The sequence below is a fragment of the Chelonia mydas genome, chromosome 2 (assembly GCF_015237465.2).
Source record: "Chelonia mydas isolate rCheMyd1 chromosome 2, rCheMyd1.pri.v2, whole genome shotgun sequence".
Taxonomy (NCBI): domain Eukaryota; kingdom Metazoa; phylum Chordata; order Testudines; family Cheloniidae; genus Chelonia; species Chelonia mydas.
In genome coordinates this window covers 96,602,410-96,628,806 of record NC_057850.1, presented here as the reverse complement: position 1 = coordinate 96,628,806, position 26,397 = coordinate 96,602,410, and the positions used below count along the sequence as shown (strand labels likewise).

The 26,397-nt window shown below is 41.3% G+C and overlaps 1 protein-coding gene across 3 annotated transcripts in view; it reads left to right on the top strand.

Moving 5' to 3' along the window:
* Nucleotides 1–8,690: 8,690 nt before the first annotated feature.
* The window catches only part of NETO1 (neuropilin and tolloid like 1), an 84,822-nt gene continuing 67,115 nt past the window's right edge, over nt 8,691–26,397 (top strand). For all 3 annotated transcript variants that reach the window (XM_043539939.1, XM_043539938.1, XM_043539940.1), the window contains exons 1-4: nt 8,691–9,001; nt 9,905–10,922; nt 17,161–17,214; nt 19,727–19,864. In XM_043539939.1, coding sequence (XP_043395874.1) covers nt 10,895–10,922; nt 17,161–17,214; nt 19,727–19,864 — 220 coding nt within the window. In that variant the 5' untranslated portion in view covers nt 8,691–9,001; nt 9,905–10,894. The remainder of the gene's footprint in view (nt 9,002–9,904; nt 10,923–17,160; nt 17,215–19,726; nt 19,865–26,397) is intronic.

The window sequence follows — 26,397 nt, the reverse complement described above, 5'->3', positions numbered from 1 at the left end:
AGTCAACAGTATAATACTGTTGCAAGAAAAGCGAACATCATTCTGGGATGTATTAGCAGGAGTGTTGTAAGCAAGACATGAGAAGTAATTCTTCTGCTCTACTTCACGCTGATTAGGCCTCAACTGGAGAATTGTGTCTAGTTCTGGACGCCACATTTTAGGAAAGATGTGGACAAATTGGAGAAAGTCCAGAGAAGAGCAACAAAAATGATTAAAGGTCTACAAAACATGACCTATGAGGGAAGATTGAAAAAAATGTGTTTGTTTAGTCTGGAAACGAGAAGACTAAGAGGGGACATGATAACAGTTTTCAAGTATATAAGAGGTTGTTACAAGGAGGAGAGAGAAAAATTGTTCTTCTTAACCTCTGAGAATAGGACAAGAAGCAATGAGCTTAAATTGCAGCAAGGGAGGTTTAGGCTGGACATTAGGAAAAATTTCCTAACTGTCTGTGTGGTTATGCACTGGAATAAATTGCCTAGGGAGGTTGTGGAATCTCCATCATTGGAGATGTTTAAGAAGAGTTTAAACAAACACTTATCAGGGATGATCTAGATAGTACTTAGTCCTGCCATGAGTGCAGGGGACTGGACAAGATGACCTCTTGAGGTCCCTTCTATCCTCTGATTCTATGATGAGTTCATTTAGTTTGAACCTTTTAAGAGAGATGCTGATGTCCCAGTACACATTTTATATGTTGCAACTATAGCAGGTTAGGAAATCTTTTTTTTTCCTGCTTTAAAAAAAATGGAAGTTTGGTTTTCTTTGGAAATTGATATTTTTTTAGGGTTTTCATCAAAAGACCAAAAATGTAAAATGTTTTGTTTCTTTGGCAAAACCCTTGCCCACACTTAGAGCAAAAGTAGCATTGTGCTCAGAGTTAATGAGTACTAGAGCTTGTGTAATACAAACAGATGCAGTTTTTAAATAAATATTACATATTGACATATCAAATTTCTACTGCAAAGCATATGTCCTATTTACCATGGTTGTTTTCAGATATTGAGTGTATGGTTCATGATTTGGAGCATTGTCTTGGGAGGGTTTTGTTATGAATAAGCAACTTGAGAGAAGTGCTTTAGGTTTTATCTGTCATAGAAGTGATTCCTTGTAATTCCTCTTGTTCTCCTCACTTAATGCTTGTGTTACTTTAAAAATCACAAATGTGCTGTAAAATGGGGAGTAGAAGAGAATTTTCAAGCTATACTTTATTACATAAGGTGCCATTACGCCACCTTCAAACAGCCACTAATACCTTCATCAACAGAACAAATTAAGTTCCCTGTAGCGGGGTGGTCACCCCGCTCCGACCCTGAAGGGGTTAAAACAGCCCTGGGATAGGCCTTTTTTTTTTTTTTTTTTGAAGCAGAAAAGAATTTTATTTGTGTAACACTTACTAGGAATCATCAAAAAGGATAAAGCAAACTATGCAACAAAACAAAAGCAAACACAAGGTATAACACAGCAGCCTTCAGGAGGGAGAAGTGTTCAGGCTAGCCTGGGCCCAGAGGAGGGGGGCTTCCTCGACACTCGTGGTCTTCCACCCTCCTGAGTTACCTGGTGGCCTACAGCGGGGGGGCTTCCTCGACACTCATGGTCTTCCACCCCCTCGAGTTACCTAGTGCCAGGCCCACTGTCACCGATTATTCCTCTCCTGAGAGTGCCCGACAAGATGGGCACGGCTGCGGGGTGGGCGGTTTGGGGGTGGGGGGGACGTACACCACTTGTGATAGGACCTCTCCTAGTGAAAGTGATGATGGTATCCACAGCAGCAACGGCTGGGACTGGGATCTCTCGCTCTTCCCCTCAATCAAAGGGTCAGACGGAGGGAACCGGACGGGGTCACCGAGCAGAGAACCTCGGACAGCGCCCACCGCTCCTCGAAGGCGTCAAGGGAGTCGGTGGACGCCGCCCAGAGGAACTCCGCCCGGATACGTGAATGTACTGAGGATCGCCTGGGATAGGGCTGCCTGGGGGAGCCAATAGTAAGAGCACCCCTGGAGAGGGCTGCGGCTAGGAAAAGGGATTAAGAACAACTGGGGCCACACCCCAATCAGGCCACAGCTGGCCCTTATAAGAGGGCTGTGGGCCAGAAGGGAGAGTCTCACTCTAGTGGGAAGGGCTAGCTGTCTAAGAGCAAGAACAGTGCTGGGGAAGAGCAAAGGCAAAGGGAACTGGGGAGCCCCAGCCTGGTAAACTCCCAGGCTGCAGGCCTTGGTAAAGACCCAGAAAGGTACTGGGGCTGCAGAGGGGCAGCCTGGCAACAGGCAGAGGCAGCTGGTCCTAACCCCTTGCTAACGACGAGTGGTCTTTACACTGCAGTCTGCCCCCCGTGAGGAGGGGTTAGATGATGACTGGTAGTAGCCACTGAGGCAAGGTGGGTTTAGACGGTTGGGGGTTCCCCAGGGAGGGGAGACCCAGAGTGTGGGGGTATTGTTGGGGCAGAAGCCCAGAGTAAAGGGCACCGGGGTCCGGGAGGGACACGGATGACAGCCGTAGGCGAAACACTGGCCTGCAAAGGGCTCTCCTAAGGCTGGAAATAGCTAATTCCCAAGATGACCAGCAGAAGGTGCTGCACTGGTGAGTCTTGACCTCGCTACATTCCCTCTTTCAGAAGGGACTTAATTGTAGTAAGAACTGAATATATTAAAATTTTTTCTTGTTGCTGCTTCTATCGCAGTCCAAATTAAGATTGTTTTGGCTGTTATATTTCACTGTTTCCTAAATTCACAAAGCATGTAGTATTATTACTCAAGTGTTAGGTAGAATATAGTAAAATTCAAACATACCTTCACAAATACAATATGACCACATATGCATCTTGAATTAAATACTATCCATAACTGATGCTAAATATCTTTTCATTTTTATTTTTTATGGGGAGGATGAAAATCTTTGCAAGAAATACTACTGAACATATCATTTCCCCCCAGAAAATATTGTATCAATTCTTATCACTATAAAAATAAGTAAATGTTTGCTCAATCTTGTAACTTACTTGTTTCCCATAAAAAGAAAAGGAGTACTTGTGGCACCTTAGAGACTAACCAATTTATATGAGCATAAGCTTTCGTGAGCTACAACTCACTTCATCGGATGCATTCAGTGGAAAATACAGTGAGGAGATTTATATACACACAGAACATGAAAAAATGGGTGTTGTCATACACACTGTAAGAGGCTTGTTCACCTGCACATCTACCAATGTGATATATGCCATCATGTGCCAGCAATGCCCCTCTGCCATGTGCATTGGTCAAACTGGACAGTCTCTACATAAAAGTATAAATGGACACAAATCAGATGTCAAGAATTATAACATTCATAAACCAGTCGGAGAACACTTCAATCTCTCTGGTCACTCGATTACAGACCTAAAAGTGGCAATTCTTCAACAAAAAAACTTCAAAAACAGACTCCAATGAGAGACTGCTGAATTGGAATTAATTTGCAAACTGGATACAATTAACTTATGCTTGAATAGAGACTGGGAGTGGATGAGTCATTACACAAAGTAAAACTATTTCCCCATGTTTATGCCACCCCCACTCCCTCACTGTTCCTCAGACGTTCTTCTTAACTGCTGGAAATGGCCCACCTTGATTATCACTACAAAAGGTTTTCTCTCCCCGCCCCCGCCCCCACTCTCCTGCTGGTAATAGCTCATCTTAAGTGATCACTCTCCTTACAGTGTGTATGATAACACCCATTTTTTCATGTTCTGTGTGTATATAAATCTCCTCACTGTATTTTCCACTGCATGCATCCGATGAAGTGACCTGTAGCTCACGAAAGCTTATGCTCAAATAAATTGGTTAGTCTCTAAGGTGCCACAAGTACTCCTTTTCTTTTTGCGAATACAGACTAACATGGCTGCTACTCTGAAACTTGTTTCCCATAGTTCACAAAATACTTCTATATTCACCACAGAACAAACGTAACTTTCATTATTATTTTTCTATTTCTACTTCAAATGCGGATTATTTTGGGATTGTCTTAAATGCTATACACCTAATAAAAGACAATGCCTGCCCCAGAAAGTCTAAGGCTTCTATCCTGCAAGCTGATCCACCTGGGCAGACCCTTGCCCATGTGAACCTGAGAATTGGACTGCACAGATTGAGGTGCAGAGGTGAGGTTTAAATGAGGATAAGACATAAAAAGTGGGTGTAACAAACAAATGGAAGAAGTTGCACATGGGGAGGGAAGGATAAGGGTAACATTGATTGGGACAAATCATGTTTACAGAGACAAATGATGTGCACGTATTATTGAATCAGAGAAGAGATTTTTATTATAGGTGATGCAGATAGCAATGCTGAAGATAAGGTTCTATGACACTTTCCATTATCAGACCCTGTTTTCAATTGCTTATAACTTTGCCAGACTTCATCTATTTGGGTTGAAATTTTCCATATCGGGTGTATGCTGAAAGATGAAAACTTCTGGAAATTTTCAGCAAAAGTGGTTCACTGGGCTCTCAGAATGAGATTGGGGAAAGCCTCCGTGGTAATTTGGCAGGGATGAGGGGCTTGGCTGCCCTGGCTTCAGGAATGTGTTTTGCCAATTTCCTGAAAATCTGGTCAAGTCCTGAGCCTCTAAATATCTGTTTGCACAAGTTTAGGAGAGACTTGTTGGAGTTTGGCAGCTAAATTTTCTGAAGATTCTATCTGAACAGAGCATGCTCTATTACAGGTCCATATAGACTGAGCGCAACTTTCCTTGCAGTTTTCTCCTGGCTACCAGGAGCTCCTGTGGTTCCAAGGACATAGTCTCCCTGCTCTTAACATATCTCTCCTCTGTGTCCAGGGCTCCTGCTGCTGTCACCCAATCAGAATGAAGAGGGAGGAGGCTGCCTGAATGGAATGTAGAAGGTGAAGAGCCAGGCTTGAGGGGTGGAAGAGTAGCAATCAGGGAAACTGGAACAAGAGGATGTAGGGAAAACTTGGAGGATGAGCCTGGGGCAATATAGAGGGGCAGTGGACTAGGGTGAGGGCCAGTGAAAGGGATGACTGGATAAACTGGTACTGGGGTTGGAGAGAGGGTCTGGGAGAAGGACAGGCTGGAGGCACAAGAAGCAGAAGGGGGCAGGCTTGGGGAAAACAGAGGCAGAAGCGTCTAACCACTGAGGTTCGCGCCCCTCAAAACCTACAATAGAACTCAGGATTCTTCTGCCTGCAAAGAGCAGTGAATCTCCCTGCCAAAATGTGTGCCTCAACTCCCTCTAGTGGCTGACCCACAGAGGATGACAACCTACTACTGCTGTCACTTTGTTTATATAGCACTTTTTATACGTGCACTGAATAAGGTGGGGGTCCTGTGTTTAAAAATAGTACCTGTTATGTATTTAAGGACTATGTCATAATGCATATGAGCAAACGGGCAGGACTAAGGAAACCTTTAATTCTGGCATTTAATAACTGTTAAATGAATGTTTGACTTTTCAACTTTAATGTTCTTTTTTTAATGTTTTAAAAATATAATTATATGAATAATCTCTGATCAACTGTCTAGCCAGTGTAAGTGGGCAATTTACCATAGACTTCATGGCAGAACTGAGTCTTGAAAAGGGATTTGAAGGAGGATGGGAAATTGGCTCTTTGGATTCATTTGTGGTGGGCATCTGCTACATGAAGAACAGCATGGAAGGAACTGTAAAGTTGTTTGTGGAAGAAATAGACCAATGGGTGATAGTCTGGCATCATTAATGTATTTTTCCATTTCAACTTATAGTCTAGCTATTTTTTAAAATCAAGGTTTCCAACTATTTTACCAAACTTTTTTTTCTTCTCTCTCCCCTCCACACATAGTCAGGCCCACATCCATAAAGGGACTTAAGTGGGGAAACCCATGTTCAAATCCCTTCTCCTCAGGAAGAGGGGGAATTGAACTGGGCTATCCCACAGCCTGGTGAGTTCTGTAACCAGTGAACTAAAGGCTATATGGGAGGCTGCCTGCCTGCCTCCCTCCCTTCTGGTCATTTGTGATGTTTATACATGCTCTGAGAGTATTTTCTGGATCAGACCCCAGAGGTGAAAAAGGTAGGATAACACCTAGTTTCAGAATCTGCTGGGACTTAGCTCTGAGATAAATGCTTGGACACCTAGACTGAGGTGTTCTACGCATGACCAATAGCAGAAATAGGGGATTTTTTTAGCAAAAAATGTAGATACTGAGGAATTTTAGGTGCCTTCACAGTTAGGTGTCATCTGAGCACAGATTTTGAGGATCTCAGTGACACCTATGTTTTGGACTTGGATTCCTGAAGTGGGAGTTAGGCACTTTAAATCCTTTTCTGGATTTGGGCCTCAGTACTTAAAAGGGCCTCATCTTGTAGCTCCACTCAAGCACCCATTTAAAATCAATAGGAAGGTTCAGGGAGAGAGGCTTCCAGCCAGGCTGTGGTATAATGGCATTATGTGATGTATGGTTATAATAACAGAGAACAACATTTTGAGTTATATGCACATTAAACCATAGAATCATAGAATATCAGGGTTGGAAGGGACCTCAGGAGGTCATCTAGTCCAACCCCCTGCTCAAAGCAGGACCAATCCCCAACTAAATCATCCCAGCCACAGCTTTGTCAAGCCTGACCTTAAAAACTTCTAAGGAAGGAGATTCGACCACCTCCCTAGGTACCTGTGTGAACCAAGAAGGTACAGTTTGTGCATATTGTTCATTTTGATAAGTAAGATTTTAATCTTAAGTAATACAACTCCCCTGAAATTTAGTTATACCCTAATGTGTTCAGATGACCTTATTGAGGGGAAATTTTCCATTTTAAATTAATGGCATTTTGACAGTGAAAGGTATACAGGATTCTAGCCCACACTGAGTTGCCCCTGGGAAGAATTAAAATATACATCGTCACCACTGTTTTTTCAAAACCATTTCATTAAATGGGAAGCCTCCCTTTTTCAGTCTGCAGCTGAAACTTGATAGGCTGGCCAGATAGAGGCTAATATAAATACATTAGGCATTTATTATGTAAACTATTTACCCATATAAATAAAAGCTTGTGTAGTGAAAGGTTTATGCTGGCCCAGTAAATCTACCACCTTCCCTACACTGATTATGTACATATACATAATAGGTTTTGCAGCTATAATCTGCAAAATCTTAGAAAAAATATACAACCACCCCAGAGCGGAAATTAAAAGGTGAAGATTACTGTAGTGGCTTGAGGTTTACACCTGCCAAGGCTATCTAAAATGAATCCTCCAGCAGAAACTGATTTGTGGCTAGCTTCCACATATACTTTTTCCTCTAACAGCTTCAATTTTTCTAAACCTGTTTGTAGAAACAATAAAATAAGTAGTATGTGACATTTAACCTGATCACAGAATTCCTGAAATGAAAATCCTACCATAAGGTAGCCCATAGTAGCTTAGGGATACTATGACTGTCACTTCAGTGCTGTTAATTTCCAAAACCCAGCTATTCTGAACAGTGTTCTGGCTAAAATGAACACATGCCATTCTATATTTGTTCTGTGCCTTCCCTCTAAAAGCTCCTTGGGAGCAGGGACCTGTTACTTTTTTCTCACACTTCCCAGCATCCACACCAGGTGCTATGTAAACAATAATATTGTGATGGTACTCTCAAACAGTTGCACAGATGAAGAAGCTAAGGGATCTTTAAAGCAACCAACACCTGTACGGCAACACAAAGAATGCATCTAGCAAGGGGGAGAATATGGAAGCTTAGCGTTGTAAAATGTGACACAGCACATTTTCCCAGAACAGCAAAATCAGCTGTTTTGTGTCTACTTATACCTTAACCTTTTGTAAATAATTATAGCCTGAAACTTAGCCATATGGATGGCTGCATTGCCCTGCAGGAGATGCGGCCAGTCTGCTTATAAACAACCGTATTACAGTATGTTTCCAAGCCCTCCCTTTTCAATTGCGCTACATGTTGCTTGTCTCAGAAAGCAAGACTCTGCACATCTGCATGATGGAAGTTGATCCTCAGCTGCCTCTCAAATATACCGCAGATGAGGAGGTTCTTTTTGACTGGGGAGAGCGAGCGAGCAGAGAGGGCGAGTGTAACTAATTTATTAAGAGTAACAACTGCCGTCTTGATTTTTGCCTCTAGTAAGGCGAGAAACAGAAAAACCTAGGGAGGATCAAGCGAACAGTCTCTTTGCCAATCTTGTTTCCTCTGTATTCCTTAATACAAGTAGCCCGCTGTTGTGTCCTCCTCACCCAGCAGGATTGTAAACTACATAAAGTCAGGCAAAATGGATGGACTGATGTGGGAATCCCATCGTCCAAGATTATTTCACACTCTTCGTGTGTATGGAGCTGGAGCTGACAGACTGCATATTTAACTCTCTATGGCAGATACTTTCCTGCTCCAGGTTACACAGTAGAGGATCCACAGGACAATTGGAAATATGAAAGGGGAAAAGAGGATCTTTGATAAATCCAGGCTGGTTTGCTGTAAAATCAAGTTTTCTTGTCATCCACCTTTTGGGCTTAACAGCTGTGCGATTCAAGGGTGTCTTAAAGGTAACACAGAGACCTGCTTTACAAAAAGATAAGGCTTTTTTTTTTTTAAAGGAGCCAAGTCTGTATATCACGCATCAGCACCTGATCATCTATTTACCCCGCAACCTGTGCAGCCATTTAAGGACAATTAACTCTGCACGATCACGCATTAGTCCTTACACTACAGAGGTTGCGTTAAAGCCTCCCCAGAAAATCTGGGAGGCAACTGATTTGGGGCAGTAGCCACCCACGTTCTTTGGAAGGGCTGCTTGCAAAACCGAAGTGCAAAATCAATCTTCAGGGGGCATTTTAGAAGCACCAGCAAATTTGCATCGGTTGGAGACATGACGTTTACATTTAATTAATATTAATGAATGACCTCCCCCTCCCCCACTCCACCCTGCCAAGCCGAACCTCAGTGTGTTTAGTTATTGCCTCTCTATCTGCTTTCCCTCAAGGCAGGGGGGTAAACACTTTTTTCTCTTTGCAGATGGAATGAGCTTGAGGTACGGAGAACTGGGGCTTTTGCTTTTTGCATTCGGTCTATATCCCCCCCCCCCCCCCCGCCTTTGGCAGCCTGGAAAAGAGAGTTGGGGGTTTTCTATCTGATCCTGGCTATGCTGTGGTCAGGACTTTCCCTCTCTTGCAGTCTGTTCAGCTCCCTCTTCCTCGCCCCAAGCCCAGAGGGAGGGAGAAGGAGGTGATACTCGCTCTCTTTCCGTGCCTCAGCTTCGCTGCTGCGGCAGCAGGTGCTGGGGAGCCGGCGCAGCAGGCGTGGGAGCAGCAGGACCAGGGGTGGGAACACCCCCATCCTTTCTCACTTGGGGCAAACACAGCGGTTCTTTCTCTTTCCCATTGCCCCCCTCGCCTCCGCCTTTGTTCCCTCCTCCATTTCCTCCTGCGCCGGTGTCTCGAGGGTGCCAGGGAGGAGGCAACGGGTGCAGACTGGAGGTCCCTGTGGAAAAGGAGCCGGCGTTGCGGACTTAACCTAGGGCTGCTGCGGTGGGAGCTTGCCGCTGCTGGCAGGACCGGGAGCGGGGGAGGAGACTGCAGTTTCCCCCCCCCCCCCCCCCTTGCATTTTCATTTCTCTTTCTTTCCGCCTTCCTGAGTCGTCCTCTTCTCCTCTAGATTTTCCCCTTCTCTCTCTCCCCCCTTTTCCCCAGTATTCCTCTGCCATCTGTGTTTGGGCTGAGAGCTGGCTGGGGAGGACGCTGGGGAGGGGGGGGGTGAAAGATTTCCCTGCCTGTCTGTGGATTGATTGGAAGAGGCGATCGTATCTGCAGCCGAAGGATTAACCGCTAAACTTTTATTGCTGCCTGCCTCTGTGTGTGTGTCTCTCTCTCTGTGTGTAAGTAAATGGGGGAAGGCTCAGCTCAAAGAGGGACAGTGTCTTGTTTCCTTTTGACAGATGCAGTTGGTGGGGTGAGGAACAATGAACATTTTCTTTAGGACATAAAGTGAAGGAGGAAAAACCCTCCCCCCCCCCCCCCATTCAACAATCGACAGCAACCCCCCCGCCGTGGAATGAATGGAAGAATCTCCGGGATTTTCTTCTGCTCTTCGCCCTGGACTGTAGGAGTGAGGGGATCTCTCTCTACGTACATCCATCTCTCTATCTCTCCGTCCATCTCCGGGAGGATTTGAGCCGCTGCAATGTGCTTTCAGCCGCTTGCCGCTGCTGCTTGACACTATGCAACACGCAGAGAGAGGGTTTTGCAAAAATGGATTTGTTCGATTTTAAAGGATTTCTTCTCTAATAAGGATTGCAGTGCCCACAAATATGACTAAATCTCCTGTTTGGTAAATCTTCCTGCCCCCTCCCCTTTGGGATCCCTCCCTCCACCCCACCCCTTCAGAGGACCAAGCCCAGGGAGCTGATGACGGACCCATTAATCCTTCCTTCAATGCATCAAAAGAACCCAAAGGTCTGGGAAACGTTGGGCTTGAAATCCTACAGGAAATGCTTCGACCGGCTTTTGGTTTTGTATGAAACTGGTGATTAGGGGGGAGGGTTGTGCGAGCGACCCCCCCTACTCGTTGCCCCGGCCTCTTTCCTGGCCCCCTTTTGATGTGCTCTTTGCCAGGTGCTTGTCCTCCGGTCTCTTTCTCTCCGGCCCGTCGCCGCCAGTTATGCAGACTCCCTGTCGTACTCAGCGGCTGCTGCTTTTGATATGATTCAAAGATGAGGGTGGCGATAATGATGATCGCTCTGGTGTGATGGGCTTGAGACGGCGGTGATTGTTTGAAGGCGAGGAGGAGGGAGAGGAAGGGCTGCTGCTACCCTTCGCTGAGTGTGTGGGCTTCAGTTTTCCTACTCCATCCTCTCCCCACCACTGGAAGTCCTCCCGTATCTAAATGGAATTAGTGGAGATCGAAGCCCCTTGCGTAAGGAACAGACATGATCCATGGGCGCAGTTTGTTTCACAGTAAGTATCTTTCCTGAAGCCGCTCTGCTTCGCAGGGCAACTATTTTTCCTTCTTCCAACAGCACAGGTGGAGACGGTTAATACTGGGAGGCTCACAGCTTCAAGGCGCGGGTTTAAACTTTCTTCCCCCCCCCTCCCCCCCATGCAGTATAATTGCAAGAGGTGCACGAAAGACGTAGATATACCGTGGCGTTTGCAGTGACACATGCACTTGTTTGTTGAGTTTGTGGTGATGATAGGGAGGACTGAGTATACCTGTAATTAGAGAGAGAGAGAGAGAAGCTTTCAAAGTAACCAGTGGGGGTGCAAAACTAGCAGCTAAAGGGTGCTGCAGGGACTGATCGGAATACCGTCTCCTTGCTTGTGGGATTCTAACCCGGGTTAACTCTGAGGCTTGGGTTTGAACCCTCAAATGACAGACCCGAGGGATCTTCAGACACGGAGCTAAATTCTGCTCTTCTCCTAAATCACACGGATGTTAATCCAGAATCGCTCCATTGATGGCATCTTTCAGAGTAGCAGCGGTGTTAATCCGCATTCGCAAAAAGAAAGGGAGGACTTGTGGCACCTTAGAGACTAACCAATTTATTTGAGCATAAGCTTTGGTGAGCTACAGCTCACTTCATCTGATGCATTCATCGGCATTACTCCGGATTATCGCCGGTGTCACGGAGATCTACGTTTGGCCCATGGTAATCAAAATCATTAAACACAATGTGGTGGATTAAAGGATAGAGTGTCAGTCACAACTCGGAATTTACTTTTTTTTTCCCCATCAGACCCTTACATGAGATTTTCAGTGTTGGGGGCGGTCTATTCTTGATGCTAGTATGTGTTCTCTATTGAGTTGAAGTGATCAATGGGAAGGAATCAAAAGCCCTGGTGGCTTGGTCTTGGTTATGAAGCTATTCTAACGCTGCGGCGTTCTCCATCCAAAATCCCCTAAGCTTTAGCAGCAGTTCATGTTACTCTTGTAGAGCACAGTTACGTGAATGCTGTGAGTTGCGCATTGACAATGGTTCGCATTCCGTAATAATCACCTGTCCAAACAGGAATAGTAAGGAGCGCCAGGAGATGTACTCGCTAAACCGGACGTGTGTAAAACAAACAAAAGCCTCAGGACCGAGGCCATTTGAAACACGAGTTCTTGTGTGAAAATATCAATGGGGTCTATTGCATGGTATGAATATGGGTGGTCCGGAAATTGTCATTTTCTACCCCCTCCCCAAGAAAAGAGAAGGTGTGAAGGGTTGGTAGTTTAAACTACTCTGAAAGAATATCCTTTAAAGATACAGCTAGCTTGTAAAATAGCAATTTTTTTTAGAACTTGTTTTCAAAATTCTTTCCTGGGTTAGACCTTACATGTCAAGTTACATTCTTAAGCAACTGTTATGGCCAAATGATAAGCCTCTTCAAATATGGATGTGTAATAGAAATATGCACAGGTCCATAATCAGAGGAGCACTAATAAGCCTAATTACAATTCGGCTAGATGATGAGGAATGGGGGGAGGAGGGGAGATCAACAAGAAATTAGGTGGGATCCTGCTTTAAAAAAATCCCTAAACCTCCATGATTGCTGATATTGGTGTCTTCCTTTCAGTAAAGCTCCCTGACTAGCAGTTTTGTCTGAGTAAGGATAGCAGGATCAGGCTCTTCTTTTGGCTTTTTTTAAATATGGGAAAGATTGTATTTGTCCTATAATAAGAGGGGAGGAAAAGGGGAAGGCATCAGTTTTTACAGTTGATTTAATATGCAAAATATTGTGTTTGTAATCCAGTAAATTTAACCCATTGACAGATAAGCATATTCATCTTGAGAAATTTCTCCACTGGTTAACATTTATCTGCTTGACAGAAATATATTATCGAGTCTTTGCCTTGAAATTTAAGGGGTAAATTTCCATAATTCTTTAAGCACTGAAGAAAGAAGTGGGATTTTGTGGCAATATAAGTATTTTTTATGCTTTAAAGCCCCCAATCCAAATTACTCTATTAAAAGTAAAGGGAACAAGTATTTCACTTGAACAGTACAGCTGTGTTGGATACAGTATATCAGGATTAAGCAGAGTATCCTTAAGCTTTTCTTGTTTCTTTATTATATTTTATTCCAAGATTATTTTTTACTGTTTATCGTCAATACCATCATGCCAAGTTGTAAGCATAGCTCTCCATTTTGCAGCAATGTAGGTAATTTAATTAAAAAGCATTGTTTCTAGTGGTTAGAACTGAAAGCTGGGTTTAAGTGACCTGGATTCTCCTCTCATCTTTGCTGAAATGTCGCTGGGACCCTTCACCTGGCTTCTCTGTGCCTTGGTTCCTAAATCTGTAGAGTGGGGATGTTAATATTTAAAAGTGTGTTGAGGGCCTCCAATGAAAGGTGCTATATAAGGATAAGGTGGTGTTTGTTAATTATCTAATAATCAGTGTCTTCTGAGAGAGCTAAAAGGTTTACTAGATTGGGAGCTGGGGTGGAAGATCATAATCCCTCTCCATTGACTCATCAGTGCTTCCCATTCTCTTTGCAGAGCACAGGTCTTTGAAATGCTATGTTATTCACATTTAGAAAATGCACAGCTCCAGAGTCTCAGAATATATACACTTAGAATTAAAACAGTAATAAATAAATAACATACAAACTGTCCCAGCAGAAAAAGACATTTACACACATTCCATTCAACCCTCACTGTCAGGCAATACTTGGTCTTCACCCCAGGAAAGCCAGGGGAAACAGGAACACCCTGTAGCATGATCTAGAGTTCACCAAATCTAGGTTCTGGCAGATAGAGGGAGGGAAATTTTAAGGAGTTGGGCCCCCTCACATGAATGCCCTGCTAGCAGATTCCTCCCATTTTATCCATAGAGCTACTAGCTTGAGTAGATTGAAATTGCCATGGATTCATGAGGACAGAAAGAGAGAGCCTCTGCAGTTAGCTTCATATTGTAAGTTTAAACCAGCATCTTACACTATCCATAAATTAGCTGGCAACCAATGGAGATCATAGGCACAATTGCAATGTGCTTCCTGCATGGAACACAGCTTTAGTGAATGAGCAGCTGCATTCCACACTAGTTTCAGATTCTGAGATGAGACTACATGTTCAGATATGTACAACATGTTGCAGTAAGGCCATGGATGACTGGAGAGATCCATATCTGAAAAAAGCTGCAATTTTCTTGCTAAGTGTAAATTTAAGAATGCTTTACACCATTTGCAACTTCTACTTGCATATCCAGTAGCAGCTGGGGATCCAACAAGACAGCTGGACTGGAAAAGTAATGGTGGATATGCTCCCAGTGCATTGTTTTTTCATCACTTCAGTCTTTCTTTCTTTCTTTGAGATTAAACTTTGCCACAAACCTCTGCAAGGCTCGGGTTGGAAGACCTAGAAATACAGATTTGGGTGTTATCAGGATACTGAAAGTACCACAGACTATATTTTCTCTCCAACTGTCCTAATGGTTTCATTTACACATTGAGCACAAAAAGTGACAAAACAGTGTGGAACTCTGTATGAAAGGGTTATTGATGTAGATGGCAATTTCCCAGTGCTATCAGGACAAAAAGGAAGAAAACTATTCAAAGGCAACCCTATTTAGGTTTGCTGTGATCCGTGAATATATCAACACATTCTCATGGTCAGCAGTATCAATAGCAGCTGATAGATCTAAAATAATCAAGATTGAGTATCCATCCTGATTAATAACTGGAAAAAGAATCTGTGCAGTCTTTATATGATGCCCAGGCTGAAAAAAGTGAAGAAGGAGAATCCGGGGAACTACAAACCAGTCGGCTTCACCTCAGTCCCTGGAAAAATCATGGAGAAGGTCCTCAAGGTTTCCATTTTGAAGCACTTGGAGGAAAGGAAGGTGATCGGGAACAGTCAACGTGGATTCACCAAGCGCAAGTCATGCCTTACCAACCTGATTGCCTTCTAGGATGAGATAACTGGCTCTATGGATATGGGGAAAGCGGTAGATGTAATATATCTTGACTTCAGCAAAGCTTTTGATACAGTCTCCCACAATATTCTTGCCAGTAAGTTAAAGAAGTATGGATTGGATGAATGGACTATAACGTGGATAGAAAGCTTGCTAGATCTTCGGAATCAATGGGTAGTGATTAATGGCTTGATGTCTAATTGGCAGCCATTATCAAGCGGAGAGCCCTAGGGGTCTGTCCTGGGGCTGATTTTGTTCAACATCGTCATTAATGATCTGGATGATGGGATGGATTGTACGCTCAGCAAGTTCACGGATGACACTAAGCTGCAGGGAGAGGTAGATACGCTGGAGTGTAGGGACAGGGTCCAGAGCTACCTACACAAAGTGAAAGATTGGGCTAAAAGAAATCTAATGATGTTCAACAAGGACAAGTGCAGAGTCCTGCACTTAGGATGGAAGAATCCCATGCAGTGCTACGGGTTGGCGACCGACTAGCTAAGTGGCAGTTCTGCAGAAAAGGACCTGGGGATTACAGTTAGACAAGAAGGCTAATGGCATATTGGGCTGCATTAGTAGGAGCATTGCCAGCAGATTGAGGGAAGTGATTATTCTCCTCTATTCAGCACTGGTGAGGCCATATCTGAAGTATTGCATCCAGTTTTGCCGCCCCCCCCACACACACACAGGATGTGGACAAATTGGAGAGAGTCCAGCAGAGGGCAACAAAAATGATTAGGGGGATGGGGCACATGACTTATGAGGAGAGGCTGAGGGAACTGGGCTTTTTAGTCTGTAGAAGAGAACAGTGAGGGGGGATTTGATAGCAGCCTTCAACTATCTGAAGGAGGGTTCCAAAGAGGCTGTTCAGTGGTAGCAGATGACAGAACAAGGAGGAATGGTCTCAAGTTGCAGTGGGGGAGGTCTAGGTTGAAAATTAGGAAAAACTATTTCACTAGGAAGGTGGGGAAGCACTGAAATGGGTTATCTAGGGAAGTGGTGGAATCTCCATCCTTAGAGGTTTTTAAGGCCCAGCTTGACAAAGCCCTGACTGGGATGATTTAATTGGGGTTTGAGCTTTGAGCAGCTGGTTGGACTAGATGACCTCCTGAGGTCTCTTCTATGATTCTATGAATACCAAATGGACTAGGGCGGAAAAGACCTGAGCAAAACACGTACTGCTGGAGCTGTTCTCTACTCTCTTGTTGAGTCACATTCCCCTGCACATGATCCAAGACAAGGTGATAACTGTAGAAACTGTCAACATCAAGAAATGATTTCTTGAGCAAAGGTCTAACAACCACCTTTAAAGAAACTGTCCCGTTGCTTTTTTGAAAAGAGAGAGTGTTTCTGATAATGGCCACAGTATCTCCTTACTAGTCTTCCCCAGTCTAAAGTGCCATGGATTTAACTCCCAGGCTGCAAATTCCAGAAACTCAGGAAGCATCAGCAGCTTGAACTGAAGCAAAGAAAGACTTCACTGGTTCTCACCAGATTTGATCTGCTGCTATGGGTGCAGATATTTTGGTCCAGATTCAGCTAATTTTATCTGCAAAAGAAGTTGTGAATTCCTCACAGCAAGAAACAATTGCCTCATGTAAGAAAGTTCAAATAAACCAGATCTACCACCCCTCCCCACAGAACAGTTCCTGTAAGTGGGACTTTGCAGATGCTTTTGGTCGTGATGTGAAAAAAAGATTTCTCCTTCTTGCACAACCACATTAGTTTTCAAAAGTTCTTTATGCATGGCTGGCCTTAGAGAAAATGATGCCCTGGGAGACCTTGTCTTTTGGCATCCCTGGGCCCTGCTACCTCCCCATGGCCTTGATCTCCCTTCCGTGGTCTCGCACTCCAGGCCTGCACCATTCCTTGCCTCTTGACCACGGTGCCCTGGGCAGTCACCCATATCGCCCACCGTAAGGCCAAACCTGTCTTTATGCCACAACAAAGCAGATTTGAAATAAGACTTGTGCCACCAACCCTTTATAGCAATCTTTCTGCTCACTGTGTTTGTAGCAGTCACTTAACTTTTTATTGATCCCAAATCATGAACATACAAAAAAATATTGGCAGCCCAGTGTCTTATTTTAATATTGAAAAGGGGGGTGGGGAGTGAAGGAGGGTGAACCCAGTTGCAAATAGACATATTTTTAAAAGAATGTTATAATGCCACCACAAAACAGTCTGTTATTGTACTGTGGATATCTTTAAATTGTATTATATTGAGATAGGTTGTTACAGTTGCTTTAATTGCGGGCACTAACCTCATGTTGTACCTAATGTATTTTTGTCTTTCAGTTGTAGCAAGTCTAATCATCCTACACCTGTCTGGGGCAACAAAAAAAGGAACAGGTATGTTATTTATGGGGTATAGTCTCAATTTCTGGACACCTGTTTAGATATTTAAATATTTCATAATGTACTTGTATGTATTTTTTGCATCAATAAAGTGAACTGATGAAAATTTAAATATAACTTATTTTATAAATTTGCAGATAGCATTAGATGATCCAGTGCCTGATCTTGCAATGGGAGGTTATTCTGAGTGAGGACTAGCGTTGTCGATTAATCACAGTTAACTCACGCGATTAACTCAAAAAAATGAATAGCAATTAAAATTATTTTTCTACATTTTCAAATATATTGATTTCAGTTACAACATCGAATACAAAGTGTACCAGTACTCACTTTATATTATCAGAGGGGTATCCATGTTAGTTTGTAGCCACAAAAAACAATGAAGAGTCCAATAAATGGACACAAATCAGACATCAGGAATGGTAACATACAAAAGCCAGTAGGACAACACTTCAGTCTCCCTGGACGTTCAATAATAGATTTAAAAGTAGCCATCCTTCAACAGAAAAAACTTAAAAAAACAGACTTCAAAGAGAAACTACAGAGCTACAATTCATTTGCAAACTTAACACCTTTAATTTGGGCTTGACTAGGGACTGTGAGTGGCTGGCTCACTACAAAAGCAATTTTCCCTCTCTTGCTATTGACACCTCCTCATCAATTATTGGGAGTGGACCACCTCCATCCTGACTGAATTGGCCTTGTCAACACTTGTTCTTCACTTGTAAGGTAATTCCCTTCTCTTCTTGTGCCAGTACATTTATGCCTGTATCTGTAATTTTCACTCCATGCTTCTGAAGAAGTGGGTTTTATACCCAGGGAAGCTTATGCCCAAATAAATCTGTTAGTTTTTAAGGTGCCACTTTATATTATGTTCATTACAAATACTTGCACTGTAAAAATGATAAACAAAAGAAATAGCATTTTTCAATTCACCTCACAGAAATACTGTAGTGCAATCTCTGTATCGTGAAAGTGTAATTTATAAATGTAGATTTTTTAAAAAAAAAAATTTTTGGTTACTGCACTCAAAACCAAAACACTGTAAAGCTTTAGAACCTACAAGTCCACTCAGTCCTACTTGTTCAGCCAATTGCTCAGACAAGCAAGTTTATTTACTTTTGCAGGAGATAATTCTGCCTGCCTCTTGTTTACAATCTCACCTGAAAGTGAGAACAGATGTTCACATGGCACTTTTGTAGCAGACATAGCAAGGTATTTACATGTCAGATACGCTAAACATTTGCATGCCTCTTCATGCTTTAGCCACCATTCCAGAGGACATGCTTCCATGCTGATAGCGCTCGTTTTAAAAAAAAGTGTAATAAAATTTAATATGTAATAAAATAAAATGACTGAACTCTTTCGGGGAGAATTGTATGCCTACTGCTCTGTGTTTTACCTGCATCCTGCCATATATTTCATGTTATAGCAGCCTCAGATGATGACTCAGCACATCTTCATTTTAAGAACACTTTCACTGCAGATTTGACAAAACGCAAAGAAGGTACCAATGTGAGATTTCTAAAGACAGGTCAAGTGCTGTAGCTAAGAATCTGAAGTGCCTTCCAAAATCTGATCAGGACAGGGTGTGGAGCATGCTTTCGGAAGTCTTAAAAGAGCAACGACTCGGTTTCAGAAACTACAGAAGCTGAACCACCAAAAAAGAAAATAAACCTGCTGCTGGTGGCATCTGACTGAGAAGATGTAAATGAACATGTGTTTGTCTGCACTGCTTTGGATAGTTATCGAGCAGAACCCATCATCAGCATGGACGCATGTCCTCTGGAACGGTGGTTGAAGTATGAAGGAACATATGAATCTTTAGTGCATATGGCATGTAAATATCTTGCGACACCGGTTACAACAGTGCCTCCCAAAAACCTCTTCTCATTTTCATGAGAAAGTGTAAACAAGAAGCGGGTAGCATTATCTTCTGCAAGTGTAACCAAACTTGGTTGTCTGAGTGATTGGCTGACCAAGAAGTAGGACTGACTGGACTTGTTGGCTCTAAAGTTTTACATAGTTTTATTTTTTGAATGCAGTTATTTTTGTACGTAATTCTACATAAGTTCAACTTTCATGATAAAGAGATTGCACTACAATACTTGTATTAGATGAATTGAAAAATATGATTTTATTTTTACAGTGCAAATATTTATAATAAAAATAAATATAAAGTAATCATGGTACACTTTGTATTATGTGCTCTAACTGAAATCAATGTTTGAAAATGTGGAAAATATCCAAAATATTTATATAAATAGTATTATTGTTTAACAATGCAATTAATCACGATTAATTTTTTTAATAGTTTGACATTTAAAAAGACTACCTATTCAGGCCCTGGAACCCAACCCTGTTCCCGTTGAAGTCAATGCTAAAACTCCCATTGGCTTCAATGTAAATAGGTTTAGACCCTTAATAGGGACTTATTATCTTAAATAGTTACGTGTACTAAATATTTTGTGTGATGTGATTTCCCCCCTCCCCCTGTTTTAAGCAGAAAAGCAAACCACTTCAGAAGGGCAGAAACCAGTACAGTGTGGAACTTGGACAAAATATGCAGAAGGAGGCATCTTCACTTCTCCCAATTACCCCAACAAGTATCCTCCTGACAGAGAGTGCATCTACATTATAGAAGGTGACCAGCCAGTGACTCCCATTCTTCTGAGATTAACTGGGTTTCTCACAAATAATGTCTTTCATCTCTGTGTCCTGGGAATTTGTGTATGGTGATTCTAAATATTGGAAAATATGTCTGATAGTTTGGTCAAATGGGAGACAGGATTTAGAGAAGCAATTTCTTGACATCTTAAATGATTGCTTTGTGGGAAAGGTACTTGTAGTGCACACAAGTGGAGTCTTGACTAATTCTGAAGCAACACACAGTTATCTACGGATAACTCACTAGCGAATAACGACTACAATGTAATTATGTAAACTCACTTGGGGAACTGACTGGATCTAAAATTGGTACCATAACATTAAACTTTTTAAAGGATTTTTTAAAAAAAGAGAGCAAGTAAAAAACCCTAGAATAAAAAAGCATCATGGAAGCTTCTTAAACATACTATAGCTGGATCCTAGAAGGTATGCATAAAAAGGGAAGCAAGAAGGCAAGATTCAAAACCAACCCAGTGCAGCTGAACAAAACAATGTGTGTGTGAATGGAGCTTATTTAACCCAAACAAGAGTCTGTAATTAAAAAAGAATTAATAATAAAATTAAAGTGATTCCAATAAAAAGGACTATACCCTATGGCAGGTAAAATGGGATTTAGAAGAATGAAGAGCCAAAGGTATCAAAACTACTAAGAAATTATGTAAGTACAGTAGAAGCAGGAAGCTTCAAAGAAAGCAATTAAGGACATTACACACAAGCTACATGATTTCTTTCCTTTGCAGCACAGATTGATGAACATTGAGGAGATGTTTGAAAAGATGAGGTCTGGGGAAGGTAATAAAGATTGAGGTACTGTCAGAGTTTACAGTGTCAAAAAAGGTGGGTGCAGGAACAAACTAACAAGTCATAAGGACCAGATGCAATTCATGTAAGAGTTGGGAAGGCAATCAAGCTGCTCCAGTGATAATGGTTCTACGCCTATCTAGATAGATAGAAACATTAGATAAGAATGAAGTAACTGAGGGCCAGATATATAATTGTACTTAGATGCAGATAGGTGTCTAGTGGGATTTTCAAAACCACCTAGGATACCATTGATTTCAATGGGGTTAAGCACCTGTCCGCAGATTTAGGCACCTAAATACTTTTAAAAATTTGGCCCAGAGTTGCTAACAGTATGCTATCTTATAAAAATCTGCTACCATACCAGGAGACTGAAGGGCAGCAAATGTTGTATCAATCTTTTTATATTTGAAAAATAAGTGAGACAAGGTGTGGGAGGTAATATCTTTTATTGGCCCAACTCCTGTTGATGTAAGAGACAAGCTTTCGAGTTTTCATAGAACTCTTCTTAAACCAGGTGGTAGAGAGGGTCTTGGGAGCTCCAGACTACTGAGCTTTACTTTACCAGGGAAATTGATTAAAACAAGAATTAGAGAGAATTATAAAATGGCAAGATGAATATGATATGGGGACAAACAAGCATGACTTCTATAAAGGAAAACCGGGCTTTTCCAGTCAACTAGAATTCTTCCTGCTCAAGATTCTGTTAAGGAAACTAAGCAGTCATGAGGTAATAGGTTAAATTCTGTCAGGGATTAGAAATTGGATAAGAGAAAAACACAAGAGTAGGTCAGTTTTGAACATGAAAAGGTTATTTAACTTATTTCCGTTACTGTGATACTTATGCTCCTAGACTCTGAGCTTCTTGCACACATTAACGAATGTATCCTCATAACATCCTTTTGAGGTTTCTTATCCCCATTGGACAGGAGATGAATGGAGGCACAGTGATATTTCTCAGAGTTACAGAGGAAGCTTGTGGAAGAGATGAGAACAAAGCTCTAGTCTGGTGCCTTACCACAAGACTATTTTTTTTTCTCTGAACAATGGGGTACCCAGAGGATCGGCTATTGTTGTTTGAATATATTCATGAATGATCTGCAAAATGGGAGTGGACAGTACTGTGACAAAATATGCAGTTTACGTAAAATGATTTAGGACAGTCAAAATTGCAGAAATATGTGTGGAATTTGAGAAGCATATAACTAAGATAGGCAAATAGGTTGCAAGATGCAGATGAAATTCTATGTTGACAGATACGCTGTACATTGCATTGTAAGGAATAATTTGAACTCCTACACATTACTGTGTTATAAATTAGTGGTAGCTAACTAACAAAACAAAACATAAACCTAGGTGTTCTTATATACAGCACACTTAAGTTCTCTGCTTAATGAGCAACTGCTGTTTTTTATTTAAAAACAAACAAAAACTTGAATATTAGAATGTACATGGAATGAGATTAAAAAAAAATGCTGAAGCCTTATGATGACATTATGGAATATGATTGTAAGCTCTCCCCTTCAATGCTGTGGTCAGTCCTGGTCTCTCTCTCTCTCTTTCGGTCTTAAAAATAAAGAAAGAGGCAGGACAAGAACAGGTCAACTGATGGGCACCACAATGAATAGAGGTGTGGTAAAGTTTCATAATAAGAGAAACTGAAAAAATTGTAATTGCTTACAGAAGAAACAAATAAATGGGGACAGGATAGAGCTCTCTAAAATAAAGGCACAGAAAAAATAAATTGGGTGTTCCTTTTTTTACAAGACTTTTATAAGTATGATTGTCAAAGAAATTGAAAGAATACTTTTAAATATCATATTACTCTGTGGAACTCATTGTCACAAGATATTGAGGTTGAGGGTTTTCAAAACAAAAATTAGACACTGATATGGATAAGAACAGTTAAAGTTACATACAGTACATATTAGAGACAAGGTGGACAAGGTAATATCTTTTAATTTTGTCTCTAATATCCTGGGACCAGCATGGTTACAAAAACACTGCGAATAATGGGTATGTGTGTATTTTAAATGAAGGATGAATGACTGGTAAATTTGATAATGCCATTTAACCCACATCATAAAGATGTGACTGTCTATTCTGTGGAAAAAGAAAAGGAGTACTTGCGGCACCTTAGAGACTAACAAATTTATTTGAGCATAAGCTTCCGTGCTTATTTATTTATTTATTTGAGCATAAGCTACAGCTCACGAAAGCTTATGCTCAAATAAATTTGTTAGTCTCTAAGGTGCCGCAAGTACTCCTTTTTCTTTTTGTGGATACAGACTAACATGGCTACTACTCTGAAACCTGTTATTCTGTGGAAGTCTCTCTCAAACTTAACAAATAGGACATAGTAACTTAGAATTCCCATACTAGATCAGACCACTGATCCATCAGATTTGGTATCTTGTCTTCAACAGCAGCAACTACCAGAAACTTCAGACAACAGTGCTAGAATCCCTATAATGAATAGCAAGGAATAAGGTGCACATGGGGGAAGTTTCAAGCTAATTTCTATCTCTGTATATGGTTTACACCTTTGTATTCAAAGCCTTTATATGCCTTATACATTGTTATCCTATTTTATGTAACCTGTGACAATGAGTTTCACAGAATAATATATTTAAAAGTTTTCTTTCAGTTCCAATATAATATAATGAAAACACACAATAGGGCAATAAAAACAATAATAGCACAAATCCTGAAATCCCTACTGAGGCAAAATTTCCACTGACTTTAATGGGACTGAGTAAGAGCTTCAGAATTTGTTCTGTCGTACTGAAATAGTATTTTATTTTGCTATAAAATAGTTTCAAAATATTGTAGCTCATGTTAAATGTATGCCACTCTTTTAGCATTTTAAAATTGCTTTAATAAAGAATAGGTGTCCACAATAGGTGCTATGATCATCGTCTAAAGTACCTAAATGGGGGGAGGGAGGGGATTCTGTTAGCAGATGGTTCTTTAATCTAGCCTTCAAAGATGTAACAAGAGCCAACAGCCAGAAGCTGAAGCTACACAAATTCAGACTAGAAATAAGATCTAATTATTCTAACAGTCAGGATAATTAACTATTGGAACAACTAGGGATGTGGCGGTTTCTCCATTGCTAGAAATCTTTAAATCAAGATTGGATGTTTTCTAAAAGATATGTTCTAGATCAACCAGAAATTATGGGCTCGGTGCAGGAATTCCTGCATGAGGTTCTATGACCTGTGTTATGGAAATCTGACTAGAAGATAAGACCAGTCCCATTTGGCCATAAAATCTGTTAATATGGGTGTGGTCTTGCCTTTTTCAGTGGGCAAAGAAAGTTGCGTGCTTTTTAATTTAATATTGGGACAGATCCTGCACGTGCATCACACATGCACAACTTCTGCTGGACAAAATTCACCGCTATCATATTCAGGGTTAACTCCAGTAACTGCACTTGCTTTTGCCAGCAATGAATTTGTCCCATTGATTTCAACAGGAATTGTGCACATGGAGCACCTTCAAGAGCTAAGGCTTTTACTTGTGTTAAATATATTCTGAGAATGACACAGCCAAAAACTATAAAATATATTTCAACTTTTGTGCTAGCTGTGTAGAATCTTGTTACTTGCATATTTAGATCAATTCAATATTTATTCTCCAATTAAATGCATATTTATAAATATAAGGAGGGAGTGCCTGGGATCATTTTTATGAACTTGAGAAGAGTTGTCCATTAAATCTTCCAATTTATATATATTTTGGGTGTTAATATTGCCTGCCTGTTTCCTTTATAATCAATACAAAATGAATGGTAGATCTCTTGAAGGCCATCCATGTTTTCCCAAAGATCATTAAGTTTCTTGTATACTCTTTCTCTGTATATAAATCTTGTAGGGCTGTCATATTTCACAATATTAAAAAAACTATCCTCTTGAGTAACAATATAAGTGGATTTACATAGTATATTTCATGGAGTTTCATGTTTTTATAATTTATTATCCAAAACAAGTAAAAGGATCTGAACAACTGGAGATACCAAGGATTTAAGCAAATCCATTAGTCCTGCAACAACTCACATTTCTGAGAGGTAGATGTTTAGATCATTGTCTCATTTCCAAACAATCTGCTAAATGAAACAGAATTTTTTTTCTTAACTTTAGCTGTTAGTTACACAGACTTACAGGCTGCTCAGAATTAAAACCTTAATTGTGTGAGTTTTGCTGCAACTGTTAAAACTAGTTAGCAACCAATGTCTTTTTTTCCCCAGCAAATGTAAAATCTAAAGACAGCGCTTGTGGAAGCTAATTAAATTAAAAAGGTGACAAGACATTCAAGCATTAAGCAGCCTTTCCATGGTATTAAAGTCTCAGAAGAAAAATAATTAGAAGCTTAATAAAGAAGATTTTTAAGATTTGATGAGACACCAGCAATGTTTTTACTCACATCCTTTGCCTAAACTGTAACTATAGGCCAAATTCCTATGGCCATCAGTGGACTTTACACATGAGTGAGGATTTCAGGATTGACCCTCCCGGTAACGAGTACATTTTCCTGTACACTGTGAAGGAAAGTATAATCTAATAGTTGTGGTGGGCCTGCTTGAGAGCATAACTGTGTTGCTGTGCAGTAAGCTAGGGCACAGGAAGGGCCTCACAGAAAACTTGCTTGTTATAAGCAAAGAGGAGGTTTGGTAGAAATCATACTCTTGTTTATTCAGTATTTAACCAGAAGCGAGGATTTGAGCTGTGGCTTTTTCAATCATCCATAGATATTTTCAGGAATATTTGGATCACTTTGTTGCTCAGATGAGATGTAGTCAGCTTGAAACTTTGATCTTTAAGTGTAAACACAGTATTCAAAAAAGGCAATGCAGTTTAGGGGCCAAATTGTTTCTTGGCCTTTGTGTGTCTGGATAGGAGAATGGGGTAGGGCCTGGGACCCCTTCCTATCTTGGGATACCCTCTGCAAGGATTAGGGATAATCACAGCCCTTACAGTTGGGGGAGCACAAAGTGCTGCATCCCAAACAGAGAGGGTGAGGCTGAAAGCTCTGTTCTTCTCTGTACTGGGCTGTCTAGTAGGCTAGGCATAATAGGAGTAGTAGACGTTACAGCCTTAGAGCAGCCGATGCATGTTCTGTACACAGGAGAACTCAGGGCAAGCACAATCCCGCCCTGAACACCCCAGGAGGCAATGGGGCCCTGCACAACCTCTGCTCAGAGCTACATACTCACATAGGCAAAACACTCTCAACTCAGTTTAAAAATAAATATAAGGAAAGGAAAATAAACAGTAGCAATATTCAAATCCTAAAACCAATATTGATAGAAGGTTCAGAATGCTGTTGTACAGAATGAACTAAATTTTGCACTCCTTAGTCCAGCAGATGCCAATGGGAGTTTTAACGGAGTCAGGACTTCAGGTCTGATTCTCACTTACCTTTTACGCCACTCTGGCAGTGTAATTTACTTATCAATGACAAAGTGGTATAAAAAGGTCTTAGTGTAAGTCAGAATCCTCTTTGCAGTGTTTCTCACAATACATTTAATAATCCGTGGAAATCAAGCAACGTTTGGTCAAGCATTTGTTTGACTATGAATCATCACTGGCAAGATTTCTCGTAGGGTGTATTGGCGTGATGGAGAGATAGGGTTTTTTAACACAGGCAGTTTAATTAAAAACAAACAATACATGAAATTAATGTCATGCTCCCAGAAGCAAAAGTGGA